A 17,605-nucleotide genomic window follows, 5' to 3' on the forward strand; every position below is an offset into this window, starting at 1 on the left:
GGGACCTATTAGATTGGATACTCTTGTTTTTAACCCTGCCAAAGAAGGAGAGACTAGTGGTAGATACATCAACCCATATGTGGCAGCCATATTTCATGCATGGACGAATGGTAGATTTGTTGCAAGATACTCTCAGGTGTGAGTAATTTTCTAGTCCGGTAGAGGGAGCCCACCGTTTTTGCAGCAGCTTTTGCAATATCTCCAGTGTGTTTGTTCCTATTCATGTTGTCTGTCACTGTTAAGGTTTGAAGGAAGAGCTCTCAGATATGGTGTTATTAGTCATTGCTGTCGATGGTTGAGAAGGCTTCTTGTAATTGTTAAGGGACAGAAGCTTAGTATTTGTAGCATTAAACGTTATTATTCATTTACAGCCCCATTCCACTACAGACTGGGTGTCGTTTTCTAGGATTCTGCCATAGTCCTAGATATGTGTACATCTGTTTTTTTCCTCGTGCTTATTATAGAGCACTCCCTCATTAATGTTATGCTGTTTGGATTTACGCCTATCAAGAACAAACTGGATTCTCCCCTTGTTTAATAAGGATCTACTTATATTTTGCATTCGCCTAGTAATATCGTATGATTTAATTTTCATTAGTGGCCTTTCATGCCAGACTTGGTTAACGGCTTTGGATATATCAAGAGCTACAGCTTGGATTCCTCCGCCTTATCCAGTAGGTGGTATATGTCGTCAGAAATAACTATCAAAATATCTGCAGTAGAACGGTATACTATTGATCAGAGAGAAAATTAGCTTTTGCAAAGTGGTGGGCCAGTGTTTGATTGGTTAATGCCTCAAAGATTTTAACGAATAGGAGGAGGAGACTGATATGGCGATAATTGAGCCGGTCAGTTCTTTTACAAGAATTCTTGTACAATGGTACCACTATGGCAATTTTCCAATTATTAGGGAAGCAGGATTCTGTTAGGTATTTGTCATAGAGTTTGCAAAGTACAGGGGCGAGCTCAGCGAGCAATTTTTAATTAGTATAGCAAGGATGGGATCAAGTCTACATGCTTTGTAGGTGTCTAAGTTTTTATGGTAACGCGGATATAAGAGAGGATTATTTTCATGTCATCAAGTGTGGCTTTAAACCACGCAAGGAAATTTGGGAGGGAGTTGTTTGTTGAATCTCCAGTGGAGTTGGAGGCGAATTGTCGGACAAGTAGTTCAGCAAATTGTCGTGCAAGCGATTTTTTGGTTGTTGGATAGTTGAGGAATTACTGATTATACTTTATTTACTACACTACTATAAATTTTCCAAAAATCACGGCCGTCGGCTCCTGATGCAAACCATTTTGGATTTCACAATTTTACGGGAATACCAGATCAATCTTCCTTAATTGACCCTGCCAGAAACTAAAATATCTGGCGGCATAGCTTTAACAACAACCGGTGACACAGCAAATAGACTTGTATTTACTAATTTTTTTTTTGTTGTTGTTTTTTTTGTATGTAGTAATTTTTTTTTTTTTACTTTGTTTCTTGTGTAGGTCTTCTCGAATATTCGGACGATGGAGCCGGGGAGGCAGAAATTGTCAAATTTAAATTCACCGTTGCTGATCCACAAGGAAATGAACTTCTGGATCAATATTTCTGTATCAGCATCGCTGGTAATTTTTTTTTTTTTTTTTTTTTTAGAATTATTTCATGTAAATTGTTTGTTGTCTTTTATAATATCTGCCACAATGACATAAAAATCTTGTGCGGCACGGGCGACAAGATCAAAGTGTAGTATCTGTTCTGCAGATGCTGCAGCAAAGACCATATGTGGGGGCTACCCCGCATATAAGACCTTGGTCAATGTAGGGGCAACCCTTCATACCAATTGTCACTATCCAGCTCCCCTACTCCCCGGGGAGTTGGTCCCCATTTCCCCTTCACTCCTCACATTAAAAATCGGCCTTGTGCCTAATTTGCTCGGTGAGGGAGCAAATAAATACCATCTGTTCCAGCAGATGCTGCAAAGCTATGACTAGCAATGACCATATGTGGGGCCAACCCCACATATCTAAACTTGGTCACTGAAGGGGCAACCCTTCATACCAACAGTTTCTAATCCAGCTCCCATTTCTCACCTCTCGGGAGCTGGTGCCCCCCTTCCCTCCCCCCTCCCTCCATCTCCACATTAAAAAACGGCCTTGTGCCTAATTTGCTACGTGGGGAAGCAAATAAATACAAAGATCAAAGTGTAGTATCTGTTCCGACAGATACTGCAAGCAAAGACCATATGTGGGGGTAGCCCCACATATCTGACCTTGGTCAATGTAGGGGCAACCGTTCATATCAACAGTTACTATCCAGTTCCCATTTCCCACCTCTCGGGAGCTGGTCCCCCTTTTCCCTCCCACCTCCCTCTCTCTCCACATTAAAAAACGGCCTTGTGCCTAATTTGCTCAGTGGGGAAGCAAATTGTTTTTCTACCTTCTTTCCTTCTTTCCTTCTTTCTTTCATTTCTTTTCATTTTCTGTTCATCATCTCTATTTCTATTTGTAAAATAAATAAACAAATAACATATTCACATTTCTATTATTCTGGATCACCGCTTATCAAGGCAGGGAGACCACTCAAGGATAAGAGCTAATGAGTGTTAGATGGACGATAAGGCAACACTGTGATGATCAGTATTGGTGGAACTTGGGTAGGGTTTAATCATGTAAGAAGACGGATCGACAAGAACTTATTTACATTAGACTTGAAAAAAAACCACGTTATAGTCAGTTGGGAAACACTCCTGCGGTATTGTTTTCCACAGACGGACACTTCTATGAAAGAAACTTTGCTCATGGAATTTTTGTTTAGTTTTAGATACAGATAGATTGTGAAGAAAATTGTTGACAGTTGTTGTAGCAAGACAAGTGTTATTGCGAATGTTTTACAAGGAGGTGTCATATATTGAAGCTCAGTCGAGCACTAACTATAGAAATAAGGATAGAGCAGAGAGAGACTAATAACGTCTTTTCTGTGATAAAGAGGTAGTAAGGACGCGAAAATGTCTTCGCTGACTAGATTTCGAAGACGGTTTTTTACCCTGTCAAGGCAGTAAGTGGTACTTTTAGGAGTTCCTGCCCAGATGTAGTAAAAATTCTCCATCTTAGGACACATTTGGCTCTTGTGCGTTGGGAGTGCGATACCTTCTGGAGCAATAGAATGATCCAAACCAATTATTTTCATAATAAAGATAAAATATTAAAATATGTCACCAATATGCATTAATTTACCGTAATATTATTCACTGCATATTTTTTACACTGAATATTTCTTATTATTTTTTGTATTATTCGGACTATTATACTCATCTTGGTTGTTTTTTCCCCCAACGTTTCCCCCGATGTAACCTCCGACCATCTTCAAGTGTATTTACACTGGATGTTATTGGTGAATGGTGAAAAATGTTTTTGATTTTGTTTTTTGTTTTTTTGTTTTTTTTGCTTTCCCGACGAACATAGCCGTTAGAAATCCAAACGCAAATAGTGCCGAGTCTTTTTTTTTTTTTTTAATGAATCCGGATCCATTCCGGTTTTTGATATGATGAATTTATATTTTTAAGATGAAAATTGATAATTATTATTATTTTTTTTATTTTTTGTGTTGTTCGGATTATTATTACAAAAATAGAAAAAATTATTATCAATCTTCATCTCCTAAAGATGGTTGAGGGTTAAATCGGCCGAAACGTTGTGAAGAAAAACAAAAACCAAGATGAGAATAATAGTCCAAATAATGCAAAAAGTAATTATCAATCCTCATCAAAAAAATATACATGCATCATATCAAAAACCGGAATGGATCCGAATTTATCAAAATAAAAAAAAGAAAGAAAGAAAGAAAAAGACTTCGTGCCATTTGCGTTTATATTTCTAACGGCTGTGTTGGTTGGGGGGGGGGACAAAAAAAACATTTTTCACTATTCACCAATAACATCCAGCGTGAATAGACTTGAAGATGGTCGGAGGTTACATCGGCCGAAACGTTGTGGGGAAAAAAACAACCAAGATGAGAATAATAGTCCAAATAATATCAAAAATAATTATAAATCCTCATCTCAAGAATATACATTCATCATAAAATATTTCTTATGTTTAATAATTTCTAGGATAAGGATCGATAAGTTGTATTATTTAGATTATTCAAACTATTGACCTCTGACATTCTCCAAACTTGTCGAACTAAAAAAAAATGCAAAAGCAGAATTACATAAAGAAAGAATATAGAAATACTAGCAGGCCGCCCAACGTTTTCCGGTCGTAAAATACACTTAAATATGATATTTTAATTTATACAAATTTCGTATTTATTATTATAGAGCCAATTCTCTACTGATTATTATATGATACTCAATATATAGTAGTGATTTCCTAAATTTTTTAAAATATGACTAGAATGCAATCAGCTAGAATCGAAACCAAAACATATAGCGCTCCATCGCTGTTCGTTACCATCTGAGCTAAAGACAGATGAATGTCAAAACTTTAAACATTAACCGACTTTGATGCATAGATGTATATCTGCACACGTTTAAAGGAACACTTTAAGTCGAATTATTCCTGCCAAGTACCAATTTGTCAATTTTAATTACTTAGCAGCAATTTTACCGGTTAAAACTAAATCTAATTTGTTTCACATACTCAAATACCCCATATATCAAGTTTAAAATCTGTAGACTAAAAATTGACAGAGTAGTTTCGTATAGATGGTTCTGCAAATACAGAGGCAAGGTCACACACACACACACCCGCACACACACACACATACATATATATATATATATATATATATATATATATATATATATATATATATACAAAATAGAGAAATAAAGAAGGAACAAACAGAGTTTTGTGTTCATCAACGTTTCGTCTTTATTTTGAGACTTCCTCTGGATGAATGAGATTAAGAAAACAAAAATACCAGAACAAATATTTGAAAAAATTTGTCATGTGCAAAGTGTGACGCTGTTCTATTTCAGAAACGGAAAAAGACGTTAGAAATTCAAAAAAGTGAGGGGTATTTTTAATAACGTCATAATATGTTTTTAAAAGATATGAACGCAGTTAATATTCTTTCTGGAAAAAATATTTATGTTAAAATTCAAATATAGGTTTGTAACAGAAATGAAATGAGTGTGCGTTTTGTTATGCAATTTATTGATTGAGATTATATGTATGAATTATTATATGGGGTGTTTCTATGGTGTGAGAGGGTGTTATAAGGGGCATAACTACGTATCGAACCGGATACGAAACAGTATATAAAGATAAGGCGTCTTGTCTTGTTTGCAGCCTTGCGTCCTACCAGTCTCGCGTCTTACACTCTATAAGTGTACTCCGGTTAACCAAGCTTCCCAGGGACGAGCGTTTAGCTCTCACACGCTAAGTTCCTTTTTCTTTACCTTCATTTACATTTATCTAACTTCAAAAGCAAGTAGCCATTTTGTATTTGTATTATTACGAAGTACTAATAAACCTTCTTTTTGTTACGCATTCCACTCAGCGTATTTTGTCATATTGTTATATGCCGTTGAACAGGATATAACAGAGGGTTAACCTGTGTCTACAATTAAATTATGTTCTTTTAATAAACGTTTACTTATTAATGGCGCTACATTATAGAAACCTCCACGTTGTTTAATTGTGCTGGAATTAGCGATCAGCTCTGATTCAAGAAGTCTCCGGCGCGGTTTATTTCAAATAAATTTAACTACTTTTGCTTGTTTTAAGTCAAAGGTGTGATTATGTTGCAATGAATGAGAGAATAATGCACTTACAGAATTGCTATTTCTTATATCTTTTTTCTGTTCATTGAGCCTTTTTTTTTCTAATTTACGCTTGGTGACACCAACATATCTATGATGTCAATTTTGGCAAGGGACATTGTTTATGCCTGCATTGGAAACTGGTTTCTTTTGGAGATGTTTTGTTGTTTTTAATATTTGTCTTATAGTTTGTGATGTAGTTTGTATGATTGGAATTCTTAGTTAGTTTAGTGTGCTGCAAATTATTGTATTATTGGTGTGTGTAGGTAAAAGAAGATGTCTGTTTATGAGAGAAAAGTCTTATGTATATGATTTTTGTTTATTCATCCTGGAAAATATTTGTGTGGCTTTTCGCTTAGCATTTAATATTCAATATGTGGGATATTGCAATAAATAAATAGATAAATGTATAATATAATTAGAAACAGAGTTGAAATATAATAAGAATTATTACAAGTAAAATTCGATAATAAACGAAGAAAACGGGAAAATAAACGGGAAAAGATGAGATACGAAGTCAGTGGAGATATCGTTATTCATGTGTGTGTTTAATCTGTTTTTTATTGAAGTTTTTATTAAGAATATTATTGCAAAACGTAAAAAAAAAAAAAAAAAAAAAATGCTGGTCTAGCCCCCTCCTCCAGCTGCCCCTGATTTTTACGTATATAACGCTAAGACACTGTTGAAATAGTAGGGCTTACGAGTTTAAATGATGTGAACGAAGCCAATTCAAGGTCAGTTCTATCCAGCAACAAACAAGAATAACATTTTCTATTTTATAATTCAAAGGAAAGACAACTGCTAAGTGAACCCATATAAAATGGCGACTCTTCGGCGAAGGCGCATGATTTTAGCAAATTTTACATTATAAACAAACGTACTTTAGCTGAACGGGGCAATTCATCTCATTTATATTTTGTTCTATTTATTTCCAGACAGCCGATCCCCACCGACTGTTGACACAAACGAAAAACTCATTCTTTCCGAAGGAGCATCCGGCATCATCACAACGCGGCTTTTATCCGCATCCGATGCTAATGTAAATAGCATTCTTTTGAACTATACTGTCACTCAACAGCCAGAATTTGGACATTTGGAGTTTATTTCCGAACCAGGTGAATTTTTCTTACATCGAAGTTAGCATTTCATGCATATATTAATAAAGTGAATTTGTTTTCCCGTGTCCAGTCAGACATTATAGGATTATAAACATGAGCTCCAAACATCATATTGATATGGTCGCCTTTTCTACCAATACCTGGTGCGTGTTTTCGAAAATTATTAGTCAATTTGGTTCAACTTCCTAATTTTTATATTGCTTCCGATCTAACAGACCCTCCTAAAAATTCATACTTTGAGATATGGCTTTCACTCTGTTAAAAAATTCTACTGCCACTCTCCCATTAGTCACCAGAAAATCTGCTTCTTATAAAAAAAAAAGAACATCAATGTTTCGTCTTTCCGTTTTTTATTTTAATCTTTTACCCATTATGCTTACTATAGGCCAACACACTGCTCTCCTATGCTTTTATTCTTACTTTCCGTGCAAATTTGATTAGCTGTTCACAGACACTTAAGAGAATACGGGAATACATTTATAGAATGCTTACAAAGATTCCGAAAAAAAAAAACTATAAAGCGTCAACTACTCCGCTCAATAAAATAAACTGCATAAAAAATTCCATTGACTAGTAATTCATTTCTAGAATAAAGAGTTCTAGACACATGGTTCAGTAGTATTATATCTGGAGTTTAATCTTCGTAAAAGTGGCGCAAAACTATTATGCATAGAATTGATTTTACCCGGCGTAAATGACGAGTATTCTTCCAATGACTAAAATGTAACTGAAGATATTTTGCACACGTTCTTTCATTGAAGTAATTTTCTTTATTAAATGAGTATTTACAGTTGATTTCATTGCTGAGTTATATTTGTTTTTCGACCCATAAAACATTCATATTATTTAGATTCTTCAGACTACTGTTTTCATCTTGAGTGTTATTTGCACATCGTTTTAGTCGTTAGGACCCATGGCGTAGTGGATGATGTATTTGGTAAAATTCAGTTGTAAATTACACTCTTGATAGTCCAATCCTCAGTGCAGATGACACTTAAAATAAAATTGCTAATTACTTAGCACTTTCGATGAACACAAGTAAAAAGAAAAAGAAAAAAAATTTAATAAGATTATTTGAATTGCCGTTTCATTTTGAGTGTTGTGTTTACAATATTTCAGTAGATGTAATCCCTGTCTTTCCCCCAGGGATCATGGCTTAACGGATAAAGTATTTGGTAAAATTCAGTTGTAAGTAACACTCTCCTTAAGATTGATGGTCCAATCCTCAGTGCAGGTGACACTGAAAAATACAATTGCTAATTACTTAGGACTTCTACCCAGTCATGGCTGAAAGAACAGGGGCATGCTCCCCCTCCATAAATTAAATAAATATTCCCTTCAAAATTTTGTGTAGATTATGGAGTTCGATCGAAATATTCCAGAGTTATCCAAGATACGCCTGAAGAAAGACGGAGGTTACATTAACTGAAACGTTGTGCAAATAACATTCCAGATGAGAACAGTAGTCCGAATAATCCAAATAAAACTGCTATAAGTAATAAATACTATTCTAACAAAAAGACTTTGCAGCTCATTCGTAGAAACTTGGATTTATTTCTCTACCATGCGAAATGATTGAGTTTTGTCCAGTATAACATTTAATCTCATGCAGTTGCTTTGTTTATTAATACAATAGTTGCACAGTTAAAAAATGGTTTACCTTTGATTTAAGTGCACAGCACAAATAAACCATGATACTTGATGCTTGCTGAAAAAATGTTAATTAGATCCGTTACATGGTAGGGACCCTATGCCACTAACGGATATTTGGTAAAATTCAGCTGTAAGTTACACTTTTCTGGAGGTTGATGGTCCAATCCTCAATGCCGGTGACACTCAAAAATACTCTTGCGAATTATTTAGGACCTCTCACCAGTCATGGCTGACAGAAACTTCCATGGAATAATAGAGACTTCCCTTCAAAATTCCGTGCAGATTCTCGAGTTTGACAGAAAGATTCCCGAGTTTGGCAAGATACATGTAAAGAAAATCGGAGGTTACATCGACATAAACGTTGCGAAAATGACACTCAAGATGAGAACAGTAGTCTGAAGAATCCCAATAATACGAATAATCAATCAATCATCTCAAAAATTCAGAAACTATAAAGCATTATGCCTCTTCCCCGGGGTCGGTCTGAATATCTCACAATCAAGGCGTCCATAAACATACCTTATTATCGATTGTCCAGTTCGATCTTGTCTCGTGACTACTATTTCTTAGTGATTGGGCATCTTCAACTAAAATTTCACGACAGCACGAAGAATGAGGAAACAAGTCGGTTATGTCTTGACACGGTTACGCCAGTTTGAATCAGAAGTGCAGACATTTTTTTAAAACATTGTTTCGTATTTTTTTTTTTTTTTTGTCCCCCGACAAAAGGAGGGTGGACCTATAAATTCACCCTTGTCTGTTCGTCGGCTCGTCCGTTCGTCTGTCCGCACTTTTCTCAAAAACTACGCCTTGGAATTTTTGAAATTTTGCACAAACATTAAACATGACATGAGTAAAAAAGTACCAGAACGGATTTTCTGGGAAACCCCAGGTTGCCCCCTCTCCCAAGGGTGCCTTTCGGGTTAAAATGGCTAAAATTGATACTTTTGTGCTTATTAAAAAAATTGATGTCTAAGATTTTTATAAAACTTTCTGAAAAGTGGTAACTAACTGATTTCTATATAATTTTGTTTGTCTATACTTCGTGATAACTCTTGGATGTGCTCCAGGGACTCTTTTAGGGCTAATAAAAACACTCCATTTTTGGGACTATTTTTCCATATTTGTCCAAAATTTTCTGTGTATTGTCTGTTTAGCATTGTTTATTTAGTTTTGCATGTTAAGGGCTTGGGGACTTTTGGGTCTAAATAGGGGAGGGGGCAAATGATGGACTTAGTCGTTTCTTTTTTTTTTTTTTTTTTTGCATGGTGCAGACCTCAAATTTACATATGTTAAGGCCTAAAACTGCACCGTTTATTCATTTTCACCAAGATTTGACGTCCCCTGGGGACTTTTGGGGCTAAATGGGAGGGCACATATCATGAACTTAGTTATTTTTTATACTTAGTTTACTGTGCACTCACAGGGGGACCAGGCATGCTTCACTTGTTTTTAGTTTTTTTTTTTCTTTTTTTTTTCAAAAATCCGTTTTTAAAATAAATACATTTTAATTCAATTTAAGCTTAATTTTTCCTTGACAATCTTTTTGCCTTTTTCTTAAAACCGGATTACCATTTGAGAAGGAAACCTGTAATTTTCGAAAAGTCAAATTAAAATAAATATTATTTTAACATTTTTTTTTTTTTACATAGGCATCACCACATTATCAAGGCCCAGAGGCCACTCAAGGATAAGGGTTAAAGAGTGTACAGTAGAAATTGGTCAATATAGTAATCATTAGTAATGAAAATTTGGTAAATTTGATAACTTATATGGAACGGCTCATCAAGAACTTATTAACTTTAGACTTGAACACAACCATATTGTAGCCAGCCGGAAAGCAGGAAAACGGAAGACAATTCCACAGGCGTGCAGTTCTAAGAAAGAAGCTTTGTTCATGGATATTGTTGTGGTTTTCTATAGAAAAAAAAAATATATATATATATCTTGGTCTATCTGTCTATCTGTTCCACTTTTGATCGGAAAATTCTAGGCCGATCTGGCTGAATTTTTATAGGGGCGTTTGTTATAGAGTGCAACGAACTAAGTATTATGGTATCCATCTAAGTATTATGGCAACCATCAATTTGGCATAAAGCATTCATTCTAAGCCAATGGGTTATAACTTTTGCCGTTTTTAATGGGCGAAAAAGTCTACCATATATTTTGATTTCGTTCTGTTTTTGCTCTAAAAATACTTAATCTGATTAATCAAATTGTTAGTGCGGAAAAATTTTTTTCCTTACTCATCGAAACGGATTACAATGAAATTATTGTGTTCGATTATACTTAGTTCTCTCTCTCTCTCTCTCTCTCTCTCTCTCTCTCTCTCTCTCTCTCTCTCTCTCTCTCTCTATCTATCTATCTCTCTCTCTCTATCTCTCTCTCTCTTACTTCTTTATATATATCTAGTATATAAAAGGCTATATGTCTGTCTGTCTGTCTGTTAAAGAGAGACTCCGTCAAAAAAATACTTACTCTCTCCTTTCGTTTTGGCCGTACCTAATGTATCGCCATTAATAAACATACTCCGATTAAAAGAAAATAATTTAATTTTAGACATAGTTTAACTGTCCCACACCATAGAAAACACCACGTATAATAATTAATAAATTATAATCAATCAATGAATATACATAACCAAAATACACTCATTTTATTTCAGTTACACATCCATATTTGAATTATAACGGACATATTTATTTCAAGAAGAATAAGAATTGCATCATATCTTTTTAAATATTTTAACGGCTATATGGCGTTATAAAAAAATCTCACTCGCTTTCACAGTGCTATTCATCCCCTTTTTTGTTCAATTTCCAACGACTTTTTCCGTTTCTGAAATGAAACAGGGTCATTCATTTCATTACATCAAAAATATATTTTCAGATATTTGTACTAGTGTTTTGTTTTCTTAGTTTCATTCATCCAGAGGAAGTTTCGAAATAAGGACGAAACGTTGATGAAATCATAATTTAGTTTCTTCCTTTTTTATTTCTCTCCCTCCCTCTCTCTCTCTTTCTTTCTGCGCGCGCGTGCGTGCGTGCTTGTGTGTGTGTGTGTGTGTGTGTGTGTGTGTGTGTGTGTGCGTGCGTGCGTGCGTGTGTGTGTGTGTGTGTGTGTGTGTGTGTGTGTGTGTGTGTGTGTGTGTGTGTGAATGAATGAATACCCGCTGCATTAACCGGGAATGTTCGTGGACTGGGAAACTTTCAAAATATTGCTTTTTTTTCTACGCGCTGATGAAGGCGAGGTTGTGCAAATTATAGTAATTTCATATGACAACACTGGAGTCTGAAACAATTGTATGCAAGGATTTCCAATAAAAGACAAACGGTCTGAAAATTAGTAAATACTTGCGTATCTATTCCTATTAACGTTGTATCTTTAAAGAACACACACACACACACACACACACACACATATATATATATATATATATATATATATATGACTACTTCATATAATCACATAAATTAATATACGAAAGTATAATTTTATGCGTAAACATTAAGTATTTACTTCAACAGTGCTCAATACATGGGTAGAGCTAGGTAGTAAGTTATAAAAATATATATAGCAATTAAGCTACACAGAATACTCCACGTTTCGCATGGGTTCGAATACCCTATATATTAAGTTTCATGTATGTAGATCAAAAACTCTTGAAGGCGTTTGGTAGACAAATTTTTTAAACAAATATATATATATATATATATATATATATATACGCATACATGAATATATATAAAAAGAGGTTTGTATTTACTATAAACGTTTTATGCAGATTTAAATCATGTAGAATATCTGCATGAATATAATTACACGTGATAGTTAACTAAAGATGATCATCCAATAAGAAAACAAAAAAAACTAATAGGGAATTAAAATGAATGTTTTAAATAATATGCAAATTAGCTCGATCTTTTGCAGATGAATGCAATTCCTCGACCCATATATAACAAAGTTTTTTTTTTTTTTAAATAAGTAGAAAAAAGTTTTTTTAATATGAATATCAATACACACAAAATAAAAATTATAAGTGTATAGATTTACTTTTTCAATTGTAAAGAATAAAAATCTAAACATAACCTGAGATAACTTTATCCGTTACGTCACGGGTTCTTGCAAAACAGCTTGAGAAAAGCATTTAATATGAGACCAGTGCTCCGAGAAAGTCCAAATACATAACCTAGAATGACGAAATATATGCAGTTTTTAACGTCTATTAAGATGGCGTAATATATGCAGTATTTTAACTTGTACTGAGATGACGTAATGCATGCATTTTTAGCGTCTATTGAATTTCTGATTTTATAGGTATTCCGATTTCCATGTTCAGACAGTCCGATTTAATTGATGAGAAAGTGAAATATGTCCATACGAGTCCAGCGGAAGTGCATTCCGACAGCTTCCGGTTTTCAGTGACTGATGGTCAAAATGAGGTGAGTGTTGAGGTATTTTATCGTTTCATGATAGCGAACGTTATTCTGAAAGTCAGAAAAAATCAGCCAATAAAATATGTATGCAAAAATATATGATAATATTGTCATTAGACAAAAAAAAAAAGAAGTTAACTCTTTTGTCCTGACTTTGAAAAGTGGGTAATATTCAAGATAAGATGGTGGCATATTTATAAACCTGCATTTACAAATTTATAAAATAGTTCAGAATTTCCAGTATATATATATATATATATATATATATATATATATATATATATATACACACTAGCAAAAGTACCCGTCGTTAACTAGGTTCAAAAACAGCCTATGAAAGTATTATATGTTATGAAAAGGAAGGGTTGTAAAGAGATAGCTTCGAATTTGGAGGTATCAAAACCAAGGCAAAATATGATGAAAGTAAAAATAAAATAGATAAACCTCATAATTTATTATACTATACCTGTTCACACTGAAACACTTATCACAATATTCTGTGGATCTATATTAAAAAACCTTGTTCAACTTTGTGACATATTTACATTCTATGGAAGTCAGGTGCGAACGAACACCCCATAATTTTATTATACCATATTTCGTCAAACTAAAACATAATTATCAAAGTATACTTACGCAGATAGATATTAAAAGTCTTTATTAAAGTTTGTGCCTATTCCCATTCTATGGAGGCCAGGCGCGAACACAGACCCCACAATTTTATTATACCATTCCTATTTAAGTTAAAACATACTTATCAAAGTATTCTTATGTACATCTATATCAAAAACACTTGTGGGCGTTTTTTTTATTTTTAAATGTTTTATTTTCATACTTTGTGGACCAGGCGCGTACGCAGACCCCACAATTTTAATGAATCATCATTATGCCAGATCAAACATACCCATTACTATGTCTCGATACATCTTCTATCGTTATATGTGATCAGTTTTCTATAATAGTCAACCATATAGGAATCTATTCGTGACCAGACACACAGACGTTCAGCTTTATATTATAGATGTATATAAAGAGAGAGAGAGAGAGAGAGAGAGAGAGAGTGTGTAAATTTTAATTCCAGTTACTACAAAAGTCAATCCACAATTATATATATTTTTAATGTATAATATATTATTATATTATATCCAGTCACACATAAGTTCATGGAATAAAAAGGAAAAAAAAGAAAAAAATTGCTTCAAAAAGTAAAAAACATAAAATTTCCGAACTTCAAAAACAATTACTAAGAAATTATAGCCGAGGAAATATATATCCACAATAAATAATGCACAAAACATTTCATGGCACCATTTTGAATTCAATTGACTAGAGCTAGCAGCATTTAATTGCTTATTAAAATGTGGGCTCTGTAAAAAAAAATGATTTCCCATTTACTAAATTCTATCTACATAATTATACTTTTAAGTTTTCGCTTATGATTTGCTTTAAACTATTCACTGATAATACTCGTTGCTGATTTAATTCTAACTAAAAAATGAACAGGGGATTATGTATAGACTTTAGCAGATTTATTCAACAACTTACAGATTAAATGATAAGGTAAAATCGCTGAATGCGTGATGATTAAAATCTGTGATACGAGAAACATTTTACGTTTCTGAATTTTTTAGATTAGCATGGCTTATTCGAAAATGTTTCTCTCGAACTCGAAAATTTGGACGGAATTTCGAACAGAAAACTTTACAAAGATCCGTGGCGCAGTGGTTAGAGCACTTGGAAAAATCAATTGCAAAAGCGACCTTCTCTTGAAGGTTGAAGGTTCAATTCTCAGTGTGAGCGACTGTCAAATACAATTGCGAATTAGTTAAAGTCTCTATCCTGTCACGGCTGACATGCTATCTCCGTGAAGTAAATAAAAGGCTAAAAGATTTAACTAGCTTTAACAACATGATCAGACTTAATAAGCCACAAGTATACGGTCAAACATAGATACACGGCCAGCCCTTACTATACGACTAAATACTAGCTGTCACTATACGGTAAGACACAACTAGCCTTTGATACGCGGCTAGACAAAACTAGCCCGAGATACACAGCTAGACATTAGTAAACCTCATTATATGTCTAAACATAACTAGTCCTTCGTACACGGCTAAACACAACCAGCCTTTTATACATGACGATAATTTTTAAATACCGACTCTCGAATCCTTTTTTAAAATTCGGCATACAACGGTGATAATTTCTGAAAAGTCCGCCTTGAATTTTGATTCAATCTTCTCCATAACAACGACAATTTTCAAAAAGTCCGACTCTCGCATTGTATAACTAATTCTCCAAATCATGCCGACACCAACTATCAAAAATCCGATTCTCTTCTTGGTTGCATAAACTTTACATTTCTGGCCGAAATAGCTTGTAAAAGGAATTGACAGCATTTGATCGATTTCTTAAATTCGGCAAGACACGACTCACTCTTATCCCCAGTTTGCTCTTCTTAACACAGTTAATTAATTCATATGCAAATCAATGTATTTATATTTTAAACCACATAAAACAACACCAAGAACAAAATCTTTTAATATTCCAAAGATGTTTATTTTAATTCTTTCTTTCTTTCTTTCTTTCTTTCTGGTTAGATTACCGAGAAGTTTTCGATCGTCCTCACACCAACCGATGATTCTATTCCGGTGGTTATCAACAACGGTCTCAGAGTACAAAAAAATACCAGGAAGGTGATCACTAATTTTGACTTGGAAGCTGTCGACAACGACACAAGAGTAAGTAATTCTATAAACCAACAGAAAAGTCGTTGATTTCTCTACTTTTTTTGTTGTTGTTGTTGTTTAGAAATTTCAATTCTATAGCTCTCTAGATAAAAAGGTTGGCATATATTCTAGACAACAAGGTAAGTGACATGGGCACATTATTATTATTATTATTATTATTATTATTATTATTATTATTATTATCATTATTATTATTATTATTATTATTATTATTATTATTATATTAATGCCGTAGTATCTTTAACGTACTATGTACGTACGCGTGTCACGGTTTCTAGATTATAAATTATTCGATCGGGAGATCCTATTTATTAAAAAGAAAGATAAAAGGTGATAATATACTACGAACATTATATTATTATTATGTAGATAATTTAATGTGTGTAGTATGTTATCGCCTTCTATCCTTATTTTTAATAAATAGGATCTCCCGATCACCGAAGACGCAATGTAAATAATAATAATAATAATAATAATAATAATAATAATAATAATAATAATAAATAAATAAATAAATTATGTTGCTTCTGGGCTGTGCGTAAAATAAATATGCACCCTTGTGGAACTCTCTTCCGTTTACCTGCTTTCTAGCTGACTACAATATGGTCGTCTTCAGGTTCAACATAAGCGATAAAAGACTCGGGCATACTTATATTCATGACATTAATAAGACAATATAAATGATGAGTTATTAAAATTGAGAAATTGAAGAGTCCAAGAAACAGTAACTATTTGTTAACATTGGACTTGAAAACATTCATGCTGCACCTAGCTAGAAAGCAATCACGTCGTATTGTGTTCCACAGACGGGCAGTTTTGAGAAATAAACATTGCTCATGGAAGTTCTGTTTAGTTTTTGGGTACACATAGGAAGAAAAGACAATTATAGTAGTTGTAGAGAGATGAGTTATTGCTATGAATGTTTTACTAGTTTTCAAATTATAATTTGTTTTATTATTATTATTTGTTTATTATTTTATTTATGAATTGTTTTATTTGTTTAAATACATATAGGCAGACCGGGTAACCTTCTACATCGCTGCTCCTACCCAGCATGGTGTATTGCATCTAAAGAACAAAGGCAGACGGGGTTACAGCTTGGCCTATTTCTTCACGATGGAAGATATCTACGACAATCGACTAAGTTACTTGCATGGCAGCACGTATGGTTACGAAGACAGTTTCAAATTCACTGTGAGCGATGGAAGATATTTCATTTTCTCAACAAAAAAAGAAAACGGTGAACTGTCCCCTCCTTCTACAGAGCCGCAGGTTTGTATTTAAGGCAATTACTTAGAACCTCTATCCAGTCATGGTTGATGGAACAATAGCACGCTACCCCGCATAAAGTAAATAAAGGGTTCCATTCGAAATTTCGTACAAATTACCGAGTTCGACGGAAGCATTTCCGAGTTCGACAAGATATACCTGAAGAAGATCGGGGGTTACATCGACCGAAACTTTGTGAGAATGACACTCAAGATTAGAACAGTAGTCCGATGAATCGAAATAATACGAGAAACATTTTCTTTACTTCTAAAACTGTCATGGTGGATTTGTTATCTTCCGCGACGAATCTCTTTCTTTTTCAGGGGCGATAACTCTCTCTTCTTCCGTCCAAGGGAAATAACTCAATTATTTATTAAGTTGTACCTAACATCCACCCCTGTGGATAATAATAGTAATAGAACCCCTCCTTTTTACTAATATATCGTATAGTATAATAATAGTAATAGAACCTCTCCTTTTTACTAATATATCGTATGCAAATAAGTCGAATTTCTGGGAGACGATTTTAAGGTTATTTTGGTGGGGGGTCGACTTATACATAGGCAATGTTTTTTGGAAATGTTGTTAAAGAGGGACTCTGCACTCGATCATGACATGGAAAA

The 17,605-nt window shown here is 34.0% G+C and overlaps 1 protein-coding gene across 1 annotated transcript in view; it reads left to right on the plus strand.

Annotated features, from left to right (window-relative positions):
• LOC145259601 (extracellular matrix organizing protein FRAS1-like) overlaps positions 1-17,605 on the plus strand; it is a 294,783-nt gene that overhangs the window by 179,156 nt on the left and 98,022 nt on the right. Inside the window, exons 36-40 of the mRNA XM_080117256.1 lie at positions 1,495-1,614; positions 6,692-6,871; positions 12,845-12,969; positions 15,564-15,704; positions 16,728-16,985. Of these exons, the coding sequence (XP_079973382.1) occupies positions 1,495-1,614; positions 6,692-6,871; positions 12,845-12,969; positions 15,564-15,704; positions 16,728-16,985 (824 nt within the window). The remainder of the gene's footprint in view (positions 1-1,494; positions 1,615-6,691; positions 6,872-12,844; positions 12,970-15,563; positions 15,705-16,727; positions 16,986-17,605) is intronic.

Source organism: Euprymna scolopes, chromosome 35 (genome assembly GCF_053919585.1).
Source record: "Euprymna scolopes isolate OS-2025 chromosome 35, ASM5391958v1, whole genome shotgun sequence".
Classification (NCBI taxonomy): Eukaryota; Metazoa; Mollusca; class Cephalopoda; order Sepiida; family Sepiolidae; genus Euprymna; species Euprymna scolopes.